At 40.9% G+C, this 26,293-nt stretch overlaps 1 protein-coding gene across 3 annotated transcripts; it reads right to left on the reverse strand.

Annotated features, from left to right (window-relative positions):
- Positions 1 to 523: 523 nt before the first annotated feature.
- On the reverse strand, positions 524 to 26,290 carry SLC30A5 (solute carrier family 30 member 5). Of its 3 annotated transcripts, none has more exons than XM_037373515.1 (16): positions 26,075 to 26,290; positions 25,731 to 25,853; positions 22,009 to 22,075; positions 20,586 to 20,671; positions 18,716 to 18,803; positions 16,860 to 16,947; positions 13,694 to 13,770; positions 12,314 to 12,484; positions 11,401 to 11,689; positions 10,825 to 11,033; positions 9,608 to 9,765; positions 8,873 to 9,002; positions 7,160 to 7,385; positions 5,523 to 5,749; positions 3,713 to 3,841; positions 524 to 2,965 (listed from the first exon to the last, which is right to left on the reverse strand). In XM_037373515.1, the coding sequence occupies exons 1-16, from the start codon at positions 26,146 to 26,148 to the stop codon at positions 2,795 to 2,797; spliced, it is 2,313 nt and encodes a 770-aa protein (XP_037229412.1). In that variant the 5' UTR covers positions 26,149 to 26,290; the 3' UTR covers positions 524 to 2,794. The 3 variants fall into 3 exon arrangements, with proteins under 3 accessions (XP_037229412.1, XP_037229413.1, XP_037229414.1); XM_037373516.1 differs by having other exon boundaries at positions 26,052 to 26,123; XM_037373517.1 differs by lacking the exons at positions 20,586 to 20,671; positions 22,009 to 22,075; positions 25,731 to 25,853; positions 26,075 to 26,290 and adding an exon at positions 19,383 to 19,491.
- Between the last annotated feature and the right edge of the window lie 3 nt (positions 26,291 to 26,293).

The following is a 26,293-nucleotide window of genomic DNA, read 5'->3' on the forward strand; positions in this document are numbered from 1 at the left end:
GGGCGCCCAGCCGTGCGCGCCGCTGGGCCCGCTGCGGGGTCTTGCGCCTGCGGGGCCCTTCCCCCCCGCGCAGCGCTGTCTGCCGCAAACCCCGGTGGAGGAGAAGCCGCGCGTCCCCAGCCGTGCGGAGCGACCCCGTGCTCAGTCCCTGTGCCGGCGGCGCAGGGCCTGTGCGAGGGCAGCCCCCCGCCCCACGGCGTCCCGGCAGCTGCGGGGAGCCTCGGGGGCAGCACAGGCACGAAGCACTGACCCACCCCCCCCCGGTGGCGACCGGGGCCGTGCGGACGCGCCGGCAGCAGCGCGGCGAAGGCACGTTGGGCGGCGAGCGGCCGGCATCGCGGGGGGGCAGCGCCCAGCGGGGCCGTTCCCGCAGCCCATTGTCAAGCTGCCCCCTCTGACCAGCTCCTGCGCAACCCGCTGGAGCTGAGCCCAGAGGCGTTTCATACAGGCTTTTTCTTAATGTACTTTCCCCTTCACATCCCAACTGATTTTTTGACCAGAAAAGTCAAGATGCACTACGTAAAACGTTACTGAAAAACACATTTATTTTTTCCTCATTATATACATACATTGCTTGCTGCTGGATGTATGATACAGTTCATCATTCATTAAAATGAACGATGCAGTTCATTTTCAATGTTTCTGAAAGTGTTTTGTTGCAACTGTCTGTCTACAACGGAGTGACTACACTAACCCCCTGCCAGAGTATTTTATTAAAATATAAATCAATTGGCCTACACCTGCGATTTGAAACCTGCCCTTACAGCAGGGTTCCAATAGACCTTGCAGGGGGGAAGGCCAAACTCTTCTTTGGGGGATCACGTCCAGATACTGGCTCTTGTTAAACAAATTAAAGGTAGATGTTTATTGCTGTTGTCTTCCTGTCTCGGTAGCCAGGAAAAAAACACCTTTCACGTGTGTTGGGTACACAGAAAGCTGCTGAATGCATGTTAAGATGCAGGTTTACACTTGCCTGTGAAGTATCCAGGTACGGGCTGATCTTCACTGCTGCGATCATCTAACATGGTCCCAGCCACCTTAATTTGTTTTGGGTCCTGTTGCCACCAGCTGAAGTAATAAATTGGCATTTGCTCAGAGAAAAGCTGTGGCAAGCATGAAGGTTTTTCAATGATGTTAAGCTAACTTGATTTGAAAAGGAAAGAATTCCCCCCCTTTTCACCTACCTATCATACCTATTATGGGGGGCTAATGCTTGGTTTGGTGAAATGCTGTCAGCTCCAGTACTACCACCTCAAACACAAGTGGTGCATGTAAATATTAACTGAAGCTTTTTGTCCGAGAACGGTTTCCAAAACCGTAAGATCACCCTGCTTATAGGCTGTGTCTAATTGGAGCACTGTTATTCAGTGACCTGAGCCTTCTGGAGAAGGCAAGGTGAGAAAACCACTGAAGTGCCACAAATCGGAAGAAAACAGGATCAAGCTTTGAGAATTCTACTGGTTCTGCAGTGCTATCTCAAGAAATGAGGGACTGTGATTTGTGCCATCATCAATGTAAAAGCAATGTGACTTTTATTATGAGAAACGTACTCATTCTTGCTAACTAAGAACTGATTTGCTGAATTCCAAGGGAAATAAAATTTAAGTGCTTCAGACAAAAAGAAAAGGGGGCACAGGGAGACTGTAAACAGATGTAAGGATAAACACTTCTGAGGAGTTATTACCCTGTTAACAGGTTTTCACTGAAGACTGAGATTTGTTTTCTTTGCAGTATTAAGACCCCAACATGCGCAATTCCTTCTTAAACACACTCTTCTTTCCAGTCAAAAAGTGTCAGTTCACAGTTTGTTTCAGCAACTTGGCAAGTCCCAGACTACTGTCACAGTTCAGCGTTCTAACCCAGGACTGCTTCCTTGGGGAATACACAAAGGTATAGCTGGCTACAGTACGCTGCAGCTGTGTTAGGGTATTATGAAAAAAGTCAAGTAAATGACAGAGTAACGTATCTTGAATAGGTGAAGTTTAGCAAGTGCTATGATGCTGATTAATTAAGCTTCAAACTATTGCATTTACAGTTAATAATACAAAAAGTACAAAAAAATTATCTTACAGAGTGTTTTTTTGATCCTGAGTATTCCCAGGAAACAGAAAAGTGTCTGAAATATTTTCCCCTCCCAATTTCTGTTAAACTGTGGATTTCTCTCCTTAAAAAAATAATTTGATATAAATTTAAAATGGTAACATCTATTTGCTCTGATGCATTAAGTTTAGAAATCAGATTTGTATGCTTAGACATAATATAAAAACTGTATATTTCTATTATCTAACAGTGTGCAAAACCCATGACTTCATGTTGGTTTTTACTCCCCATAATAAAGGTGTACCTTTTTTTCATTTAATGAATCTTCGAGCTATGTTTGAAAGAAAAATAATTTTCAGTTGATTATATTTGCATTTCAATATAAATTATTTCCATTCCCACTGCTAACATGACATTATAATGATGATGTTCCATACTTAAAGTATGGAATATAGCTGTGCTCATCCACAAGTTGCAAGACTTCTGTTTAATAAACACCAAGCACAGTACTTCAGATTTCAGTTATTTTCACATGTACATCAAATTAGTCCATCTTATTTCCTATATAAAAACATCCTGATGCAATTTTAATAAAGATAGTATGCTTAAAAATTTCAAATATATAGTACATTTGTTTCTGTACATGTAATTTCATGTACATGCATAAAAACATGCAAGATTTCCTGACAAAAATACAAATATGGAATCCTACAGCTTCACAATTTACACCTTCTTTGGCAAGCACAACTTTGTATCACATGATGTAAGTACCATCTTTGTAGTATTTCATGGATTCTAGTTGCTGAGCCATTGCAAGGACATCCTGAAATCCTGTACTGAGTCCTGACATGTGCTGAAAATAAGCTTCCTTCTCCACCTGGACAGTTAGGTTGTTTACACCAGCATCTTTGAGAATTGCTGTAACCTGCACAGAACAGTATGGTTAACATTAGTGTTACACTTTATATGCATCTCCCAGTAACTTGCAGTATCCTGGCTCTGAAATACTTCAGATTGACAAAAATATCATCATAAAGAATTCAGTTTTCTGGAAAGCAAAGACTAGCTTCAGAGGGTACGTACGGCTTTGCAACTTCTGTAAGCCGCAGAACTTTTTGTTCTGCAAGCCTTTGCAACTTAGGAAGAAGTCATCTTTTAAAAAAGGGAAAAATTTTGTTTTAAAGAAAACAAAAAACCCAGGCAGACACATACTAGTTATGTCAGTTATAAACCCACAATTAGCATCCAGATATCCCCACTGTTTTGCAGCATGAAAGCAACGTCCGTCTTCTCAGACCAGATGCAGCGACGCTTGCAACAGTGAGAAAAAAAAATCACATGCTTTTTTTGTTGTTTTGGTTTTGCAGGTGTTTTAGAGTTCCAAGCTAGCAGGCAAGGGAATGTACAGCATTAAAGATCAGCTCTGAGACCTTAACTAATAGTTACAAAAAAAAAATAAATCATGAACAGCAGCTTCAGATTCAGCCTATGACTGACAAAGGGCTAAAGAATAAGACATTAAAACATTAATTGTGGAGGCTGCAGACAGGCTTGGCTGCAGTGAGCATGACATAGTGGAGTTTAGAATTTTGGCCCCTTAAAGGACCCACCTGGAGGAATCCCATGGGTTAGGACTATTCTGTGATGAGGGTTTAAAAACCTTGCATCTTACCTGCTGTACAATTCTTTGTTCCATCACATCAGATACCACTTGCACATGTATGGTACCTGCCACAACACTTGCAGAGTGACACCAAAAATGAGGATCTCTGTAGGATATGACCCCCTCTATTTTCTGAATCTGTAAAGAAATTACATTAGCAACAGTTACTTTAAGAACACATTTTAAACTTGTGTATGTACATGGATAATGGTGGCAAATATTTCCCAGTGAAACAAAGCTGTATAGCAAAGCAACTTTCCAGCTGACCTGTATTCAGAAATACGTAGTATTGAAAGGTCATCTTGCTACTACTGGCAAAGACAAGAAGCTAAAAGTCAAGCTAAATGAAAAAACCCAGCAGAATGCCATGCTAAATAGGATGTGAAAAAACTGATTCAGTGTACAAATCAGAGTAACATCAACAGTCAGGACAACCAAAAAGCTGGCTGGGCATTTAACTATTTCTGGGTCATCTGTTGCTGTACTATTCAGGATTAGCAGCTGTTTAGTTATCATAGCTGGACTTAATTTATCATTTTTTTTTTAAACTGATCTTTGCACTGGATCTGGCTGGGATGGATTTAACTTTCTTCACAACAGCCCGTATGGTGCTGCATTTTGAATTGGTGCCTAAACCAGTTTTGACAACACACCAGTGTGTTGGCCGTTGCTGAACAGTGCTTGGGCACCATCAAGGCTTTCTCTTTTTGCACTCCACTCTGCACTGCACCTGCCCCGGTGAGTGGGCTGGGGTGGGCAAGAAGTGGGGAGGGGAAACAGCTGGGACAGCCGACCCAAGCTGGCCAGAGGGATATTGCGAGCCATGTGACACCATGCTCAGCAGTAAAAGCGGGGGAGGGGGGGAAATTTGGGCTTCCAGGGTGGCTCTAGGGACTTGTCTGGGTATTGGTCTGCATGGAAGGCAGTGAATGATTTCCATTGCATTGCTTGTTTGTTTGGGTTTTTCCTCTTTCCTTCACCTGTTAAACTGCCTTTATATTGCCCCCAGATTTTTCTTGGTTTTGTTCTTCCTTTTCTCTTCCCTGTCCCACTGGCAGTGGTAGTTGTAAAGGGGGAAGCAGGCACCTGGGTGTATGGATGCTTGGCTGCTGGCTGGGGTCAACCTACAGCAAGCACATTGTTTTACTGTGATGTTATTCTTTCTCATGCAGACGAGAACACTTCTCCCTCTCTACTAACTGACAGGACACCATCAGGATAGTCTTCCTTGCTGCCTCTAGTTGATGGCATCCTCAGAGAACATGTTACTAGTTCTTTGACAGAGAGGAGTTCTCCACACTGAGGCCTGCACTACAGATTTGGGCAGGAACTCCAAGTAAGCCAACAGTGAAGACTAAGTACAGCCTCAATGTACATACCACACTGCAGCAGACAGGAAGAGAATGGACTAGAATGAAAAAGTAATTAGAACAAACATCTCACCTGCTGTGAACCATCGTGCCCTTTATGATATGGAGAAATAAGAAAACCTGCAATTTTACAGTCTCAAGATACAATCCTGTAGCCTGAACCGTGCACATCAAGTTTAACGAGGCCACAGCTTTGGGGAATTGCTATGTAACTTTCTTAGTACTTCCCATGCTGTTACCACGCATATCTGAAATCATGAACTACCCATAAAAGCAAAGAACAGTAATCCTGTGATGTCTCTGCAAAATACATTTACAACAACTTGAGACATGAAGTGGTCTAAGACAATGGAAGCTGTCAGACTTATCTACTTGAGTTTAGTCATTATTAAGAACAGTTATAGCTTTGTATGTTTGTATATGAAAACATTTAGAATTGTAGTTCTGACCTTTTCTAAAGCAGCATGCAGATCTTTCTCCTGTTCTGGAGGTATCCTCAACAAAAGCACTTGACAGGCATCTTTCAATAGTGGGATAACACTAAGAAAAATCAATGTAGCAATAAAAAGAGAGCAGAGTGGATCAGCTATGAGCCATCCAAATTGCTGAATGAATATCGTGGATACGATAACACCAACACTGCCGAGAGTGTCTGCTAACACATGCAGAAACACACCTGGAAACAAAATCAATGGAGTGATTAAGCTGAAAAGTTCTGTTTAAAATGTATGTGTATGTTCCACAGCAGAAACATAGTAAGCTTTATTAAATTTGGTAAATACCCTTCAAGCTAAACAGAGGCAACTATTTTTTTTTTGTCTGACCTGTGCAAAATTAAATAAAACATTTAGCTTTTCTAATATTTAATTACAGATCAATGAAATAAAACATTTTTACTCTACAGTGCAATGATCTAGGCAGGCATTTGCAGATTAAACCAAACGTGAATAGTCTTTAAATTGTTAGTAGGATTTGTACTGTATAGCATAATCATTTAAACTGTATAGAGGGACTGACTGATCCTTAACAGAGGATAAAATGATCAGTGTAAATGCACTGGCCTGCTAATGCGGACAGATATTAATGTAGCACTTGGTTTTTGTATGCCAGCTCTGCTCCCATTTCACAAGAAGATTGTCTATCTGCTACTGCTAGGCATTTTATACTTTATACTGCTTTAATGGTGGGTAGCATTCTTAATGTACATTGAATGGGCACAGAAAAATAATTGCTAACCATTTGCAAGATTAGTGCTAGTCAAGCGTCAGGATTTGAAAGAATACTGAAATAGCTAAGAGTATAGGCAGATTTCACAAAAATGCCAGACTGCTGAATTAGAACATAACCAATGAAATATGAGACTATTTGCTAAAATGTTTATGTTCTGACAAGCTTACATAAAAAAATCATTCTTTTGTACATTTTTTTTTTCATAAGCCAGGCAGTTGGTAAATAACTACTTTGTAACTACTAGGAAAAAAATTCTAAGCAGCAGCTAAGCTGAAATTTTTTATATATTGCCCTTCTCAGTTAGCTTCTGATTTTACACTTGTAAAAGAAAGTTTCTTCTTTATCACCTTGTCTTCTGAATCACAGATAGAAACATATTCTAGATGACTGGTTTGAATTTGTTCTTCTGCTTCTTAGCCCCTCCCCCAGTTGTTTTTGTAAGCAGCTGTCACACGATACCTAGAAGTGTGCTACTAACTTTATAGATAAGAGACCTTGTACTTTCATTTACAGATAGGACTTAGAAACAGGGACTTTCAGCTTATTCAATAAGGGTTACAATGACTGATTATAAATGCTAGTGAAGACTGTTTATTAATGCTTTTTATTGGTCCTTAGATATAATCTACGTCTAAGAAAGCCATGCAAAGAACCATTTCAGGTAATGTTTCTTCAAGTTAAACTCATTAATGAAGAAACAGTTTGAGAAATTAATGTACATCATATCAAATGGCTGCCAGATCACTTCTGGAAAGAGACTTCAAGAATGATGCATAGTACTGGGTCTGATTCTGAAAATCTTCAAAGTCTGCCAGAAATCACATGTATCATTTACAATTCAACCATCTCTACTTGCCTCTCATGTTGGTATTCATGCCTCCTGCAGAAGACCCGTGGGAATGTCCATGGCTGTGCCCATGGTCACTGTGGGAATGGACGTGCCCGTGGCTGTGGCTGTGCCCATGGTGAGAATGGCTGTGATCATGTAAGTGACAACCTCCCCGAGAAGCCCCATGGGAGTGCGCATGGCTGAAGGCACAGATACCAACAAGGTTTACAATCAGCCCTCCAACAGAGACTGGCTGTGAGAGGGAAAAAAGTTTTTAACTTCACTACATCCTCCCAGATGTTCAAGTTTATTTTCTAGAACACGGTAAACAGAAACAGTGTGCACCCAATCAAGGAGAACTGTGAAAACATTAACATCAACAGAAGGATTATTCTAATGTGAATTCCTCATCATATTCCTTTCAGTATACAAGCTGATTTCAAAGGAATTTTCTTCCTGTCTCAAAAAAAGCCAATTCTCACCAATCTTCCCCAAAAAACCACCGAATAATGACCACCAAAATGCAAAACCTAGTATCCGCTAATCAGGACAAGATAGCAAAATGAGTTTTAAGAAGGGGTGATTGATTTTATTTACTTCCAAAACCACATAAAGTGTTTTGAATACAACCTTTGCTTTGCTTTCATTGGCAAAATTAAAATTGTATATTGTATCTAAGACACATGCACTTCACTAATACTGTAGTTAACTGAAGACAGCAGCTAGTGCTTTACTGGTTGAGCTGTGCTTTTTATCGGTCTGCCTATTCTTCTACTCTTTTGAAAAACTAGCAAAGCTAGTAGAATTAAAGAGTAATTTCAGCTAATAAAGGAGTTAAGCAATTCCTTCTTAGGTGTTATGACACCTTTCCTTGGCTACATAGTCTGTGCTCATGTAGAGGGGTTAACCCCTCCCACCCCCAAGAAACAAAATCCGTAGTGAAAATGGAGCAAATATTGAAGATTAAGAAGAAGAAAAAAAATCATGCCTCAGTTCCATCAATACACATTTCTAATTGTGTCTACATAAAAATCTTTCTCTTTTTACTGGAGAGCAGGAGAGCACAAATTGGCAGGCGGGGTGAACAAGTGAAGCTGGAACTGTGACAAATTAATAGGCTTGGATTTGCAGAATCCCATAATATAAAATATTTAATTTGATGAAAATAAACTATTGCATTTGGAACAAAGGGATGGAAACTTGAAATTTTAAGTAGGGAGCCCCTGAAGAAGCTGTGGAATGTAAGGACACAGAGGTGTAGTTACTATTAGCTATGCACAGCTTCATGATTGCTCATGCTATATTGTTATGAATATCAACTCAGCATATTGTTACGAATTCTGGCTGAGTTTTGAGGCTTCTCAGAGACTAATATAAAATCTTTTCTGTAACAATTTACATTGGTCATATGACGTAACAGCAGAACAAAATTTAGCCTTGTGCAGATTATTTCCTTAGTATCTTTCACTGTAGAAAGATCACCACCTAAAAAGATTACAGCTTTAACATCTTAGAAAAAAAAATTATTTAGCTGTTACAATTACATAATACTCACCCCTATATACTTTCATATTTTAAAACTAGATGTATTTTGGATTTTAAAATTAGAATATGTTAAAAAGTCAAAGCATATTTTAGACCTCTTGAGTATGCAACTTCTCCCTCCTTAACTTTTTCAAGATGAACGTAAATGAACCAAGGAACTGCCAAGGAACATTCAAACAGAACGACAAAACTTACAGTTAACATGTTGGTATCTATGTCTGGAGGATCCACCAGTCTGGCCACTGATTCCATGAAGACAAAGAAAGCAATTACCATCAGAAAAAGGCCATTAATAAATCCAGAGAGAATTTCTACACGTCCATACCTGAAAGCAAACATATGTACTTTTGAGAGTGAAGAACAGGTACTCTGAACAAATTTCAAAGTTATAATAAATAAAGCTGTAGCATTTAATACAGCATTAAGATTGCTTCGATTTGTTTCTTTAATGGCACAAAATCATGCTTTTTTCATGGGTTATTTATTTCTGACCAAGAAAGCTAGTTTACAGCTGTCCTAATACCAAGAATTTAAAGCTATATTAATGTACTTTTATATATACTGTACATTCAGGGCTTCAAACTGCTAAACTGCTATGCAATTTAAGCATACAAATTTTCATTATGTCAGCAGAATGGAAACATATGAACACTGAATTTCAACATTTTTTTTTACATATATTCATATATAGAATGAGGTGATTTCTAAATAATATTCATAGTGATACAGTTTTAACTGTAGATATAAACTTTTTCGCAGGAGTAAGAGGGGAATAGTATGAACACAAAAGGAACAGAAGAGACATAGCAAAAAACCCACAAGAAGCATGCACCATTAAAACATCCCAAACACATCTTTATAGCAGGGCATTTTGAAAACAAGCAAGTAGAGTAATTTCCAGACAGTCCTTAAAGAACCTAATATACATACCCATAGGAAAATATACGAGTTGCTTTCCACCTTGTCATCAGAGCTGCAAAAAGCCCCATCACTAACGCAGAACAATCAAAAAGCATATGAAATCCATCAGAAATAAGACCAAGGCTATTGGTCCATACTCCATAAAAAAGTTCCACAAAAGTGAAAGCCTAAAATGAAAGAAAATTTTAATCTTGCTTCAAAGATTAACTTGTAATTTAATGCCTTGGTAGCTAGCAGGAAACTCTTTTCACAGGACACTTGACCATTTTCAAAAGTATTGTTCAAAGTATTTCTAGACCATTTTCTCTCTCCTACAGTGAACAAAAGTGATACATTCCAAGTTTATGAAAAGACATTTTTGAACCTACCCTCCCAAAAGGCTTAGACCTAAGAAAACAACCCTCTACAGGAGTCAATTTAAGTTCTCATTTAGAATTTTAAACTAACATTGTACAGACAAAGTTTTAAGCATTGTCATTAAACACTGTAACAACTCACGTTTAAAAGCAATGCTGTCTATACACCTGTTCTGTAAAAATTTTCTTTACCAATATAGTTCACTGTTTAAACCTTAGGAATTAGTTTTGAGAAGGGTAAACAAGGAAACATTTTTAATACATACATTTTCCCTGTAAGATTTACTATTATTAACTAGTCTGCCTGTGAACTTTCTTTCTTGTCTTTCATATTCCACAATGGAATTCCTTAAAGTTATCCAAGTTTCTCCCCGTTTTCTTGGATAATTGCCAAAGAACAGAGAACTTTGCAAATTAGGTTCTATCAGTCTTGCTTACTGCCTCACCTTTTCCTATTTGAGAAAGAGAGAAGCTAGAAATAAAACCAGCCTACTCCAAAATGTCACTAGTAAATCCCACGCTTACTATTTTGTTGTCCCCATCCTTGAAGGCCTTACCAGTTTCAGCTTACCTGCTCGTAACATTCAGACACCTCAATCTTAAGCATACGACCATACAAGTACTTACTGGTATAACAGTTACACATAGAACCAGTGCTACCACTGTGACAACAAATCAAAGTAATCTGCCACCTACTGCGAGATTAGCATAAGAATCTTCTATTTTAACATTCCATCTAATGAAACTACTCTATCAAGGCCCACTTTAAAGACAATTGAACATGGGAAACCTTTAAAGAATAACTCTTCTTACTGTACTATGTATATACTACTCTGATTTGGTTTGAAAAAAAACCAACCACGCACTTACCAGATTTAGGCACAAGAAATAGAAGATCTGCCTAGAATCATACTCTTCAAGGATTTGTTTCAGTGACTCCTTAATAAACCGGGGTAATGACTGAGAGCTCTGCTGTAATGCATCACCCATGAAGTTATAGAGAGGAGTGCCTTCAGGGGAATAGCCAATAAGGGTACCCTTCTGCCCTTTCCTGGAGGGGTAGGACAGGATATTTGCAGCTGCAAGGAAAGTATTGAAGTTTCAGTTGCTGTTTCTAAGCTTCACAGCTATTTTATAATGTGTTTTATCAACAATCAAAGCTTACATGAAATCTGCAGGCAGCAAAGTGATTGTCAACTTCATCTTGAGGTTTATAATTAGGTTTCATTGCTATGTAAGATTAGATCATCACTTCCACAACAGAAAAGATGTATTGCATTCTTTTTTTTGTAGACAGACAGTAAAGGAGCACAAAGTTACAGGCCTCTTTTATTCAGAAGAAACTATAAAAGCTCATCCAAAAGAATTCTGCACATACCCATTTTCTGATTGGCTTCCCAGTCACATGGACAACAGATTTATTAAAAGGTAAGTAAGAATACGTACATAAGATGAAGAAGACAGCACTCACTACCACCCCTCCAGAAAGAACGTGCTCTGTGCTTTCATGGTGTGGTGGCTTGTTCATAGCTCGAAGCTGGTCTGTTATTGGATGAGTCCAAAAGTTGCCAAAAAGCAGTGCACTAATGAAAATAAGAAAGGATCCGTATCGAGCACATGTGGAAGCTTCCATCTTGACAGAGCATATGGACTCCACGTAGAAATCCAGGATCACAACAAAAAAGATGACTGTTACAAAAGGCATGATGAGAGAAGACCAAGACTCTACTTTGCTCTGCAACAAAGAATACATTTCAAACAGGACTGTTCACCATTAGATGTGATTGTATATACAGCATTAAATCTAGGTCACTTTCATTACAAATGTTTTCAGCAATCCATCAAAACATAAATTATTTTATACTTTCAGTGTATCACACAAACTCAACATTCCAGCTATGGAAAGAGGCACATAGCTAATATGCACTGCAGAAGCTTATTTTAAATACTTTAATGTGCTTAAAAGCAACACCATATGCAACACCATGTTAGCAATGGTCTGCTCTCCCTAAGCACGCAGGCATAACCAACATGTCTTTAAATTACAGTAATCTACTCCTCAGGATAAAAGAGCCCTGCATTTATTGTCATTAATACTTGTGCAATGTTACTATATGAATCCAGGATATAATACCTGAGGCAGAAAGATGAAACAAAGTTATTACACAAAAGAGGAAATCAAGGTATCACACAGATAAACATAAAAATATAAGAGGGAAAATTTCAAACAGAGCTTACTACAAAAATGATGGTAACTTTAGGAATTTTAAAGATATTTTAGAGGAAAGATTTAAAATAAATTGTACTTGACAAGCAGAAGCATTACAAAAAAATATATTTTTTGTACTTGCTATCTTACCTCCGTTGTCAGAGAGAGGACAATGACCCATGGGCACAACAAAACGACAGAAACAAGATGAGACAAAGCTTGAAGACGCTTGGCTCCACCTACATCTACAGATAGTTTTCGGGAAGCGATGTGAAAACCAACCTTACAGCACAATGCCACTACAAGAAGCAATACTCCGCCCTGGAAACATAGAGGGATCCCATTAGCATTTCTTAGGATTCAAATATCTCACTCCAAACAAAGTGACGCTGACATGAAAGAAGATTAATATGCTTTCCTTAACTTACCAATGAAAGCCAAGGACAGGGTCATTTCCTGTAATTGCTACTCAAAAACAGTAACACAGCATACATAGTTATACCTCAGCACTATACACAACACCCTAATAAGACTTGAAGTTTAAAACTCTCAATAGTGTTAATTGACATACAACAGCAGTGAACTGGTAGTGAACAGCATACGAGGAAAAAGAAAAATTACACAGAATTTGATTTCCTATCTTCCATTATTAAAAAGCTGTTGAAAGCATACGTAAATCCCAAAAGTACCATGTCACCTGGGTTTCTAAGCTTTTGAAAACCTTTCCATCACTTACCTTTAATTGCACCGTATCATAGTGCTTCATAGTATTTTCTTCCCTTCACAACTGTTCCATAAATGAATCACAAGATACACACATAGCACCTCATCTCCCTTATATCACACTTGTTTTGAGCACAGTTAACCAGTCTCCCTAACATTTAATTTATTTTTATATTGACACTTTCTCAGCTGCTCTGTATTTTTTTTCCGTCATAGTCTGCAATGCAGCCACTTGGCACAAGACTAAGCTAACCAAACAACTCAATTAGCCAGGTCAATTCCATACGGTAAGATTTTGATACTCAGTTGTTACTCATGCCACCAGTTATAATGTGACTATACTACTGAGCAGAAGTATCAGAATCTGTGCCTCCAGATACAAGTGTCTAAAGAATAAGGATGCAGATTCCAGATACAAGGAAAGACTGGGGAAAGATAAAGAAGCAGCAAGAAAACACAGGCCAAAAAAGTGAGCAAGAAACAGCATGTATGCAAAGCATTACGAACATCCAGAACACTGATGACGGAATATTTCATGGTAATTTTAATGAGACTTTTTAGGTTATACATTACAGCAAAACCCGTATCAGCTATATAAGCTGAATATTGTATGGTTTGGCTTGCTGTATTGAAGCTGCTCATACTCAATCAGGATGTAAAAATTACAGTGCTAGTTCAGTTCCCATATGGGGTGGGGATGTTTAACTTTCCTGTTTTCATCTAGGCTTGGATTAGGTGTGAGCTGGTAAAATTCTTACCTACAAAACTTAAGAGAAATATTAACCTACTAAAATACAAGTTATTTACCTTGTGATCTGCAACACCCAGGAAAGCAATGATTGTATACAGAACATGGGTAAGAGCACTATCATGATGACCTTCAGCTAAATAAAAAAAATATTAAGGAACAGTTTTATTTTACAATTTTGTTTTTAAAACCAAAGAGCAGGTAGAGATAGCAGAAGACCACAGAAAGCAGATGTAAGCAAACTGAACTGTAAGGTTTGTCATCTCATTAAAATTTAGGAAGGATAAAAATATTTCCTTAGAAATTAAACAGTTACAAATATTGGGGGAAAAAAACCTCAAGTATTTTGAAATAACAGAACATTGTCACTGTTAAATACTGCACAGCAGTCATGATACAGGATTTAAGTTAATTGAAAAATATACTCAACAGCATTAAAAATCAGATCAAGTTTCACTAAAAGCACTAAACCAGTGAGGTGTCTAAAATATGATCTGTATTTTTCCAATTTCTAAATATTTAAACTTTAGAAAACAAAAAGTAATTGACAAGCACAACGTAGCAAATACTAAAAACCTGACAGGTTTTGGGAAGCCTACCAAAGCACACTTTAACAATGAATTTACTCACTGAAAACTCTGGATTGATTGATACTATTCCTGAATATACCATTTGCACTTGTAATTCCATTTTTCATCCTTCCTTGAGAAAATTTACTTTCACCTTGTTTGTTTCTACTGCCCATCCTTAGATGTACCACCTTTTGCCAGTGTACTTCACTATGATGGGATGATGTGTTGAAAACTTCAACACTTCCAGTTTACTCCATGGCTCTGAAAGCATGTTAGCCAGCTTCCATTTGCGGCTTTAAGTCCATTGTTAGAACTACTGCAGGCTACTTCACGTCACTTTTCAATACAGCAGCTGAACTGAGATTACCACATTTACATAAGCACAAAACAATCTTCAAGCCACCCCCCATGATATTTGAGAAGTCATGGCAGTCAGGTGAAGTCCTGGCAACTGGAAAAAGGGAAATACAGCACTCATTTTTCAAAAGGCTAGAAAGGAGGACCCTGAGAACTACTGACCTGTCAGCCTCACCTCTGTGCCTGGGAAGATCATGGAACAGATCCTCCTGGAAGCTATGCTGAAGCACATGGAGGACAGGGAAGGGATCTGAGATAGGCAGCATGGCTTCATTGAGAGCAAGTCCTGCCTGACCAACCTAGTGGCCTCCCATGATGGAGTGACTACTTCAGTGGACCAGGGAAGAGCTATGGACATCATCTACCTGGACTTTTGTAAGGCCTTTCACTGTCTCCCACAACATCCTTCCCTCTAAACTAGAGAGATGGATTTGATGGACTGTTTGGTGGATAAGGAACTAGCTGGATGGCCACAGCCAGAAAGTAGTGGTCAGCGCTCCATGTCTGGATGGAGCTCAGTGACAACTGGTGTCTGTCAGGGGTCTGTACTGGGACCAACAGTGTTTAGTATCTTCCTCAATGACAGACAGTGGAATTGAGCGCACCCTCAGCAAATCTGCAGATGACACTAAGCCGAGTGGTGCGGCTGAGGTGCCTGAGGGATGGATGCCATTCAAGACCTGGATAAGCTTGAGAAGTGGGCCCATGTAAACATCAGGAGGTTCAACAGAGACAAGTGCAAGGTCCTGCACCAGGGTTGGGGCAGCCCCCAGGATCAATACAGGTTGGGGGATGAAGGGATTGAGAACAGCCCTGAGGAGAGGCACTTGGGGGTACTGGTGGATGAAAAGCTGGACATGAGCTGACAATGTGTGCTCACAGGCCAGAAAGCCAACTGTACCCTGGCTTGCATCAAAAGAACCATGGCCAGCAGGTTGAGGGAGGTCATTCTGCCCCTCTACTCCACTCTCATGAGACCCCACCTGCAGTAATTTTCCTGGTTTCAGCTGGGATAGTTAATTTTCTTAGTAGCTGCTGCAGTGCTGTTTTGGATTTGGTGTGAGAACAATGTTGGTACCACACTGATGGTTGTTGCTAGGTAATGTTTATAATAAGTCAAGGACTTTTTGGTTTCTCGGGCCTTGCCAGAGAGAGGGCTGGAGCGTCATCAGTCATTGGAGGGGACACAGCCAGGACAGCTGACCTGAACTAGCCAAAGAAGTGTTCCATAACATGCAGTGGTGGCTTATTGCAGGAGGGGGCCTGGAAATCAGGACCATAAAGTGGCAATCAGTTAGCTGAGGGGAATGTGCTCGAGCTTGTCTAGACAACAATTAACATGATACAGAGCACAGGGGAGTGGGGGAGGGATGGCGCCAAGGAAAGGTAACACCTTGCTGTTAATTGATGGTAGTTAACCACCAATCGGGGATTGCCTAGTATGCAAGGCTTAGCTTCAAGAACCAATCTGTTTAAAACGCGCAGCTTCTGAAAGTGTATATAAACTCGTGCTGCTGTACAATAAATTGACATTTGCTTGCATCAAGCTGTGTCCGTCTCTTCATTCGCCACAGCTTATAAGAAAGATGGGGACAGATTTCTTGGCAGGGCCTGTTGTGACAGGACAAGGCGTAATGGTTTTAAACTAAAAGAGGGTAGATTCAGACTAGATATAAGGAAGAAATCTTTTACGATAAGGTTGGTGAAACCCTGAACAGGCTGTCCAGAGAGGTGGTAGGTGCCCCATCCCTGGAAACATTCAGGGTCATGTTGGATGGGGCTCTGAGCAACGTGATCTAGTTGATGTCCCTGCTCATTGTAGGGGGGTTGAACTACATGAACTTTAAAGATCCCTTCCAACCCAAACCATTCTGTGTTCTGTGATTCTATGACTTCCTGGATGTATGGAAAGGACTGCCAGCCAGGCTGTCAACAGTTTACTGCACACACTTACGCTACAGCCATTATATCTAGCATTTCTAAAAAACCAGGGAGAGCCGATCAAAAAAGCTTCTAGCAATCCTAAGTGGTCTGATACGTGCAAATGAGCAAGGAGCCTTTAATTACAACTTAAAATCTACAGCTGAGTTCTAAGTTATCAAAGTAAGTAATGCCATTCATTCAGCTCTAAGTATCAGTATTTAGATGTAAAGGTAAAATCTTACGCTATAATATCCTTGAAAGCTAAGATTCCTATCAAGAAAAATGCAAGCCTGTATAATTCAGTGCACTCACTTTCACATTCTCTCTGCTCCAGATACAGGCACTTGCCCATACACACAACAAGAAAGGATACGATGTTCTGCTATTTTAGCCATGAGGTCATCATTATCAAAAAGTAGCAAGCAGATGACAGCTATGATGAAAAATGCAGCACCTCTTGTCTGTAAGAAGAAAAAGAAACCAACAACAAAACCACATCCCAAATATTTTTATAATGTGCTTTAACAGATTAATATAAAAAATACAGGAAATTAGTCCCTTCCCTCTCTCTTTCTTGATCGATGCAAGCATACTTTAGTTCATACTTCAGTTCAGTAAGAAAAACATGAAAAACCCACCATTTTTTTTTTTTAAAGTGACTGTAACAATATAATTTTATATTTGTTCTGGTTTTCAGATTTACCACAGAACTCAGAGCAAATCACCACTGTAGCAAGCTAGATGCCTGTATCTTATGAACTTCAGGTATGATTGCTTCCTTCTTCATGGTGTTTCTGCCTGCCAGAATGCACAGCTACTTAAGCCTGATCACTTCCTATTTTGTAGCATCAAGGAGCTATAAAGCAGATCTAGTGGACAAACTGTAGAATTTTGTCTTAGGGGAAGTAAAGGCTAAAGCACTGTGCAAAGGCTCTGAGAAAGCAAAGCTCTGAAGTCCTTCTCTGGGGAAGGGACAGAGGTAGCTATGAAATCCCAGCTTTCACCACCCTGACTTGTAACACTGCAATTTTCGTATTCATCTTGGCAAAACCCTGAGCTCTACAGATAAAAAAATACTACAACAGTTCATTTTCCTAAGCCAAATACAGCTATGACATTCTTGTTTCAGAAAGTCAGCTGACTTCTTTTTGCCACAGTTCATAAAGCTGAAATATTCAGAGGACAGGGTTATTGCTTCTTTGTTTCTACTGCCTTAGATATGCAGCTTAATTGTCAAGCCTGGTCCTCTAAGATAGATTGACAAAGAGCCTCTCTGAAGCTCTAAATCTACTCTTTGGGTGGTTGGCTGGAGAAAAATTTTTTGTTCCACATGAAACGCTTCATGCTGGATGCCCTAAGCATCTCAGTTTGAGGGCGGTTAGTGTAGAGTGTCAGAGCAGATGACTGTGCTATTCACTTTATGGCCAGCCTTTTTAAAAGTGACTGGGGGACTCCAGCAGCATTTATGAGACAGAAATTTAAAAAAAGCTCCCAGTCTGAGGCAACACCAAAGCCTGACTTCCTCTTACACAGCAAGTACTCTAGCCTCAGGTATGTGACATCATAAGATACCTTTCTCCAACTATCACTGCTTTCGAGTGAAAGTAGCCAAGACTTCAAGGTGCTGGGATGAGCTCACTCCATTCAGGGTTGATACAGCACACAGCTGGAGAGAACCTTGCGAAATTTTTGTAATGCAACTCAGACAAAAGGCATAGACCTCTGCTTAAGTGACAGACTGGGCCCAAGTATTCAGCACATATAGGCTCATGCAGACATTAAAGTACTTAGAGAACTTTCTGGCAGAAAAAACAAAGTATGTGAAAACCTATAGACACTGAAGAGGCTAGGCAAGGATCTGGAGACTGTATTGCTAGACTTCAGTGTCTGAAGGCCAGTGCCACTACACATTTGTATGTGCTTTTGTCAGTTTGAACTGAAAACCTCATTACAAAGAATGCTGACGTGCAAAAATAATTCTCAAGGTTCTTTTCCACCTAGAAACAGAAAACCTCTCAGGTACTTGACATGGATCTCCAACAGGTTCACCCACTGTTTTGCTTTCAATGTCATCTTTATTATTTCAGGTAGTAAATCTTACAATTTCACCACTAATTAAACTAAAAAATCCCACAGTTTCTATGAACATTGTTTGTTTCCGGTAAAGAAGTACTTGAATTTCTAGCATTCGGTATTTTTTGCATTTGATAAACCAACATTTTTAAATACCTTTGCTGGTCCTCCACCTGAGTTTGTGAATAAGACACTAAGGAGTGATAGCACAACCACATCACTGTGCTCAAACAGCAACAATGTCCTATAAAAAATGAAATAAAACACTTACATCCACTTACAAGGAGTTTATCTCACAAGCTTGATGTACACTATTTCACCTAAAATTCAATGACACAGCAGTTAAAGACATCCTGTCATTTCAACAAATTTAAACAATTCAAAAGGATAAATGCGAATCTATTTGCCTTTACCAGTAATAGATCTAGATGTGGACAGCTAGACATATCACAAACTAAGAACTTCCTAACTCAAGGAGCAGATTAAAATTACTCATTTATAGATTACTTTCTTATATTTTCTTCTTATAACACAAGATAATGACTTGCTCAAGATAGAATTATTATTCCCACTACAATACCTCCTCTAACCCAAAGTTTCTGGCTCCCAGAAAAAAGAGAGGTCGTGTGCTGTTCTATTACATTGTGTTTATTGAGGTGTTGATGGTCTAATAGTTTATAAAACCTCAGAACCTCTTAATTACTGAAAACAAGAAATTCTAACTTGCACACTAATCTGCTTCAGATGACAAAGGCAGACTAATAAGCTATACTGACAGCTTTTCAGAGCAGAACATGAAAGTAATAATCACTGTCACATTTACCAAATGCTTCTGCTGTTCTCCCCATAGAAATATAGCCTGTTAGGGCCCATGCTACTGGTTCTGTTTGGGAAGACTGCAAGCATCCAGAAAGGCACTACAGTATTAAAAGTCCTATTAATCTCAGGTGTGCCTTCTCCTGTGTATAGAAGATAAAATTTCAACTTCATAAAATGCATCATTTAAGGCTTTACCTTCCTCTCTCTAATGAAAGATGCTTTCTAATACATCAACTGTATGTTGATGTTGCTGTCTAATGTTATTCTTTATAATTACTTAGTACTGCTAACAAACCACGCAAGACAGGCTGAGAGAACTGGGGTTGTTCAGCCTGAAGAAGAGAAGGCTCCCTGGAGACCTTATAGCAGCTGTCCAGTTCCTAAAGGGGGCTGCTTATAAGAAAGATGGGGACAGACATTTTGGTAGGACCTGCAGCGACAGGACAAGGGGTAATGGTTTTAAACTAAAATAAGGTAGATTTAGATTAGATATTAGGAAGACATTCCTCACTGTGAGAGTGAACAGGCTGCGCAGAGAAGCTGTGGATGCCCCATCCCTGGAAGTGTTCAAGGCCAGGTTGGATGTGGCTTTGAACAACCTGGTCTAGTGGAAGGTGTCCCTGCCCATGCAGGAGGGTTGGAACTAGATGATCTTTAAGGTCCCTTCCAATCCAAACCATTCTGTGATTTTGTGAAGTGATTCTTCTCCCAGTATATGCCCTAATGCTACCCAAGTCCAACACAGCACATGTGTACAAGTGCCCTACAACAAATGCAGAGATTGAGTCTAGTCACCTGGCATAGGAATACAAGCTGCCAACACTAGTTGTCAAGTCATGGACTTCAACCCTTAAATAAACAGTTGGGGTTGCATTAATGAGTCTAGGGAAATGATGAAAACTATAGCCAGAAAAACAGCGATCTTGTTGTATCACTCACATCAATAGTTTAAGCACTGTCAAGAATTTCACTGGTATCTTGTCAAAGAATGCATGAAGAAAATTACAAGTTCTGCAGAAAATTACATGTAGTTTTTCCCAAGCACAACAGTGTTCACAGGAAAAAGCATAAAGATTCATCTAAAATTTCAAAAAAATAAGACAAGGGGCTGACGGACAGAAAACAAAAAAAAAAGAATAAGACAGGGAAAGATCACAAAAATTAGCTTAAATAGAGAGAAAATTCTTTACAGTAAATACATAATTACCTCAGTGGTCCACAAAGAGTAAGGCCAAAAAACCACAAGAGTGAAATGATACATCCCACAACAGCATGCTTAAAAATTTTGATCCACTACAAAAGAAAGGTATTTCATTATTATTTCTCCACAGTTTCAAAATAAATGCCCCATTATTAGCATTATTAGCACAGTAGCTGTAGAAATATAAAGGAAACATACGCTCTGCAGTGTCTGCAAAATTCAGAGTATGATTATCTTCTTACCCACTTTGCCAGGCAACAAAGGGTTTTTTGGACATATTATGAAACAGAATTAATTACTTCTTTTCTACCACAGTACTAGATTCTATAGTATAATCTGAGATCTCCTTAACAAAAAAACTGGACAAAAAGGCTGAAAAAAATTAAGTCTATTTACCTGTCAAAGATGCTGTTTATTTTGTAATCTATTGCATATATCTGATAAACACATACAGAGCTAGATAAAACATTCAAGATACAGAGACTAAGACCCTAGGTCTACAAGTATTTATGCACATGTTAAATTCTTTCTTCAGGAAGCAGGTTGTAATTCAGCTATTCAATACATTATTAACTTCTAATGCAAGTTTTTGAAGGGAAGTAATTTTGGAAACACGTTAAACAAGACAAAGTGCCTATGACAAACATTACATCTAAAAAATCCCCAATTTAAAAAATTTTAGCAATAGTGAAACTGTAACTGGACAGATTCTTCTGAACAAAAATCAAAGATCCAATTTGTTCCTGTCCACACTTTAAAATTCTGCCATATGTATCTAAACACAAAAGCAGTTGACATTTGGAACACTTCTCAGGCTATCCTCCAGACTGTCTCTACTTGGCACATGCACTGTTAACACCGTGCATGAATCAAGTTTTTGCATAGTTCATACAACCAAGATAAATACAAAGCAGGTGAAGAAAATTTATTTCATACAAAATAGCAGGTCCCAACCTGGCCCTGCTCTTAACTTCTCAGGGTACTGGGAACTCAAGATGGGTTTGAAGAGCAGTTACACTAGCTCCTCAACACAACACAACACAACACACCATACAGAAACCACTCTTTTTGCTTGGGGGACAGGACTGGAGGACTTTGACATTTTGCCAGTCCAGAATTAGACCTTCCGAACTGGCGAAATCGGCTAAGTAGACTTCAGCTCTTTTTGAAAATTCAATCCTCAAAAGACATGTTTGTATGGAGCCAAGGACCAAACTTTTCACAACACTGTCAAAAGGAGCTAACAAAACCTACAAATGCTGGTTGTTTTTTACAGTGCACTAGACACAAAGTTAGTTACACACTTCTAGAAACTGCAACCACATCTTCAAGTGGATTAAACTTTGTTCCACTTTTACTCTTGGCAAAAGCCACGTTGTCAAAACTATCTACAAAGCTTATCAAATCACTATTACCTATGTCAACTCACCTGACGCTTAGTTACCACTTTTCCAGAAGAAAATGGTTTTTGAAACAAAACCATAAAAAATGCGGACCTGTTAAAAGGAGAAAGTTTTCTCTATTAGTACATAAACAGCTTTTTATTCAAGCCTGCTCTAAACAACTAGGTCTCTCCTACTAAGCTCAGTTTACAAAATAGCTTCCTCTGCATTTTTCTTAAAAACACACTGACCAGAGTCACTGGTTTTATTTTCCCTGCTGCATTACACGTCAGATACCAGTACAAAGATGATGAAAAGTGAACTTTAGTTCTTGTCAACTTTAATGCAAGTTCTCCAGAGAATGGCTAATTGAGAAGTCTACCCGTGATTTACAAAAATCAAAATAACTGACCTTAGTTTTGGGGAGAAATAATACTATGCTTTTTATTAGCAAGATACATACACCCAAAGGCTTATTCACATATGGAATGCTAAACACAGCCTTGTTAGAAATGGTAAGAAAGAAACAGCACGCATTTTCCTCAACTGGGATCAAGAGTAAATGATGGGAAAAAGAAAAAGACTATGGTGCTTCAGAATACGCATGTGAAAAGCTCAGAAATGTGAAAAATTTGAAATAAAAGGAAAAAATGAGGTTCCAAATGTACCAACTCTGCCAAGTTTATTACAGAAATGCTCTTCCACATCAGTGCCTGACAAGATCATAGAATGATTTAGGGTGGACAAGATCTTTGAGATCATCAAATTGAACCATTAACCCAGGATTGCCAAGTCCATCACGAAACCATGTCCTTAAGCACTGCATCTGCATATTTTTTGAACACCTCCAGAAATGGTGATTCTACCATCCATTGCGTCAACAGCCCTTCCGTGAAGAAATCTTTCCTAATATCCAATCTAAACCTCCCCTGGCTTAACTTGAGGCTGTTTACTCTTGTCCTGTTGCTTGTTACCTGGGAGAAGACACCTACTCCCACCTGCCCACAACCTCCTTTCAGGTAGTTGTAGAGAGAAGATTTTCTGTGGGATTTTGCCCCAACCCTCAGTTCTTTTGCTGTGATGGTACCACGACCATCTTCATCAAATAGGTAAAAAGCTTCCTTGAATTCAGCAACCTGTTCTTCAGTCAGCTGATCAGCCATTACGTGGTGGCTGCACAAACTGCATGATCATAAGCTGTGGTGGCTGTTCTAACATGGAGCAGATCCTCCTGGAAACTATGGAAAATATGCTAAGGCACATGATAAATAAGAAGGTGACTGGTGACAGCCAGCATGGCTTCACTAAGGGCAAATCATGCCTGACAAATCTGGTGGCCTTCTATGATGTGGTCACAGTCTTAACGGACAAGGGAAGAGCGACTGATGTCATCTACCTGGACTTCTGCAAAGCTTTTGACACATCCCACACGACATCCCTGTCTCTAAACTGGAGACATGGATCTGATGGATGGATGACTAGGTGGATGAGGAAGTGGCTGGATGGCTGCGCTCAAGGAGTTGTGGTCAATAACTTGATGTCCAAGTCAAGACCAGTGGTGAGTGGTGCTCCTCAGGGGTTGGCACTGTTTAACATCTTTGTCAGTGACACTGGCAGTGGGATCAGGTGCACCCTCAGCAGGTTAGCTGATCACATCAAGCTATGCAGTGAGGTTGACAGGCTGGAGGGAAAGGATGACATCCAGAGAGACCTTGACAGGTTGAGAGGCAAACCTCATGAAGTTCAACAATGCCGAGTGCAAGGTCCTGCACTTGTGTTGGGGCAATCCCAAGCACAAATACGGGCTAGGTTGGGAATGGATTGAGTGCAGCCCTGAGGAGGACAAGAAGCTCAACATGACCTGACAATGTGTGCTTGCAACCCAGAAAGCCTAGGATACCTAGGCTGCATCAAAAGAAGCATGGCCAGCAGGTCGAGGGAGGCGATTCTCTCTCTCTGCTCTGCTCTGGTGAAACCCCACCTGGAATAGTGCATCCAGCTGTGGGGCCCCCAAAATAAGGACATGAACCTGTTGGAGCAAGTCCAGAGGAAGGGCACAAGGATGATCAGAGGGCTGGAGCAGCTCTCCTATGAAAACAGGCTGAGAGTTGGGATTGCTCAGCCTGGAGAAGCAGACTCCGAGGAGACCTTGTAGCAGCTGTCCAGTTCCTGAAGTGGGCCTGCAAGAAAGCTGGAGAGGGACTTCTGACAAGGGCATGTAGCAACAGGACAAGGGGGAATGTATTTAAACCAAAAGAGGGTGGATTTAGGTTAGATATTAGGAAGACACTCCTTACTGTGAGGGTGGTGAAGCAGCCTGGGAACAGGCTGCCCAGAGAAGCTGTGGATGCCCCATCCCTGGCAGTGTTCAAGGCCAGGTTGGATGTGGGTTTGAGCCACCTGGTCTCATGGAAGGTGTCCCTGCCCACGGCAGGGTCTTGGAATGCGATGACCTTTAAGGTTCCTTCCAATCCAAACCATTCTATGATTCTATTATCAGGTAAACATGAAGCAGGATTGTGTCTGCAAAGGATGCTTCTGTGTATTTGCTGTTAGTTCCTAAACTTCAGCTCTCAATCAGGCAAAAACAGCAGTTGAAGCTCCCAAGAACTATACGAATACAAATTATAAGCAAGCAAGCTTGTCTTCTATACCCTTCTTAAGAAAATGTGGACATGTCCAAGTTTCCCACGATCAGTACTGTCGCAATACGACTAGTTTTGAAGTAGCAGAAACACTGAAGTTTCCTAATGGTAAAGAGGCCTTAAAGAAGAGACGTGGATAGACTACAGAGCTGGGCAATCACTACAGTATGAAATTTTAAAAAGAGCAAGTGCCAGATTCTCCACTTGGGATGTGGTAATCCTGGCTATACATACACACTGAGGGACAGGAGGCTGGAGAGCAGCCCCACAGAAAGAGCTGGGCGTTTGGGTTGATGGCAAGTTGAGTATGAGTCATCAGTGTGTCCTGGCAGCCAGAAGGGCCAACCATGTCCTGGGGTGCATGAAGCACAGCACGGCCAACCAGTCCAGGGAGGTGACTGTCCCACTTTACACTGCACTGCTGCAGCCCCATGTCAAGTACTGTGTGCAGTTGTTGGTGCTTCAATGCAAGGACATTAGACTGTTGACAGTGTGTTCACAGAAGGGTGACCAAGATGGTGAAAGGTCTCAAGGGCAAAACTTAGAAGTGGCTGTGGTCACCCGGCTTGCTCAGCTTGGAGAGGGCTGAAGGGTGGCCTCATCACAGCCTGCAACTTCCTCGAGGCGTGCTGCCGAGGGGGAGGTGCCGGTTTCCTTGCTGGTGACCAGTGATAGGACATAAGGAGATGGAATGAAACTGCAAGGGGAAGTTCAGACTGGACATGAGGAAAAGGTTGTTCACTGAGATGCTGGTCAGTCACTGGGACAGGCTGCCCAGGGAAATGATACTGGCACCAAGCCTGTCACAGTTCAAGGAGCATCTAGACAATGTTCTTAGCCGTACAGTTTAGTTTCAGGTAGTCCTGCAAGGAGCAGGGAGTTGGACTTGATTATCCTTATGGGTCCTTTCTAACTTATTATATAATTCTGAAATTACAGTGACTAGAGATATGGGTGAAAACTTATATGAATAGAGTATTTCCTTGATCCACTGCTATGCTTTCTCCTCTTTAATTAACTGATAATAACATAATGGACGGTATAAACTTGATGCTGACAAATAACACCGTAGACAAAGCAAGCTGTAACGGCGGTGGACAAGGCTTCACCCCCTGCACACTCACCCCAGCTGCACTATAAAAATAAACTGCACAAGGTGCACCGCTTTCAGAAGGTCGTAAGACTCGAAGAGGCCCACGGCTTTCAAAAACTTGGCGAAGCACAGCAGCACGATGTAGCGAGTCAGCCTGTAAGAGAAGAGTGCAGCCTGCACCTCCGGCCACGCAGGGCCGCCGCCCGCCCCGCCCGCGCCTCACGCCGCTGAGGCCGCCGGCTCCCACCGCCCCCGGCGGGCCGAAGGGCGACGGCCGCTGCCCCCCGGCCCAGCGGGAGAGGCGGCCACGGGTAGCGCCCGCCGAAGGGGCCCGCCTCACCCAGCGACGAACCGTTCCCTCCCCGCCGCCGTTACCGGGCGCTGGGTACATCCACAGGCCCCAGGAGGCCGCCGCCAGCCAAGGCCTGCCCGCTGTACTTCTCCTCCATGCCGGGGCGAGGGAGCGGCACGGCCCCGCACTCCTGCGGGGGAAGGGGTGCGAGCGCTCCGGCGCGGCGCGGCACGGCCCGCCTCCCCCGCAGCGAGGCAGCGCCTTCCCCGCGGCCCGGCGGCCGCCGCTGCGGGTGGGAACAC

This window comes from Falco rusticolus, chromosome Z (genome assembly GCF_015220075.1).
Source record: "Falco rusticolus isolate bFalRus1 chromosome Z, bFalRus1.pri, whole genome shotgun sequence".
Lineage (NCBI taxonomy): Eukaryota > Metazoa > Chordata > Aves > Falconiformes > Falconidae > Falco > Falco rusticolus.

What these genes read in the sequence shown, in the direction of transcription:
- SLC30A5 (XM_037373515.1), bottom strand. Translation starts at nt 26,148, where the DNA reads ATGGAGGAGAAGTACAGCGGGCAGGCCTTGGCTGGCGGCGGCCTCCTG. An exon ending in ACTCTTTGTGGACCACTGAG is followed by an intron (nt 18,804 to 20,585) that starts GTAATTATGTAT and finishes CATTTTTTATAG; the next exon opens with GACATTGTTGCTGTTTGAGC. An exon ending in ACTCGTATATTTTCCTATGG is followed by an intron (nt 9,003 to 9,607) that starts GTATGTATATTA and finishes GTTTGCTTTCAG; the next exon opens with GTATGGACGTGTAGAAATTC.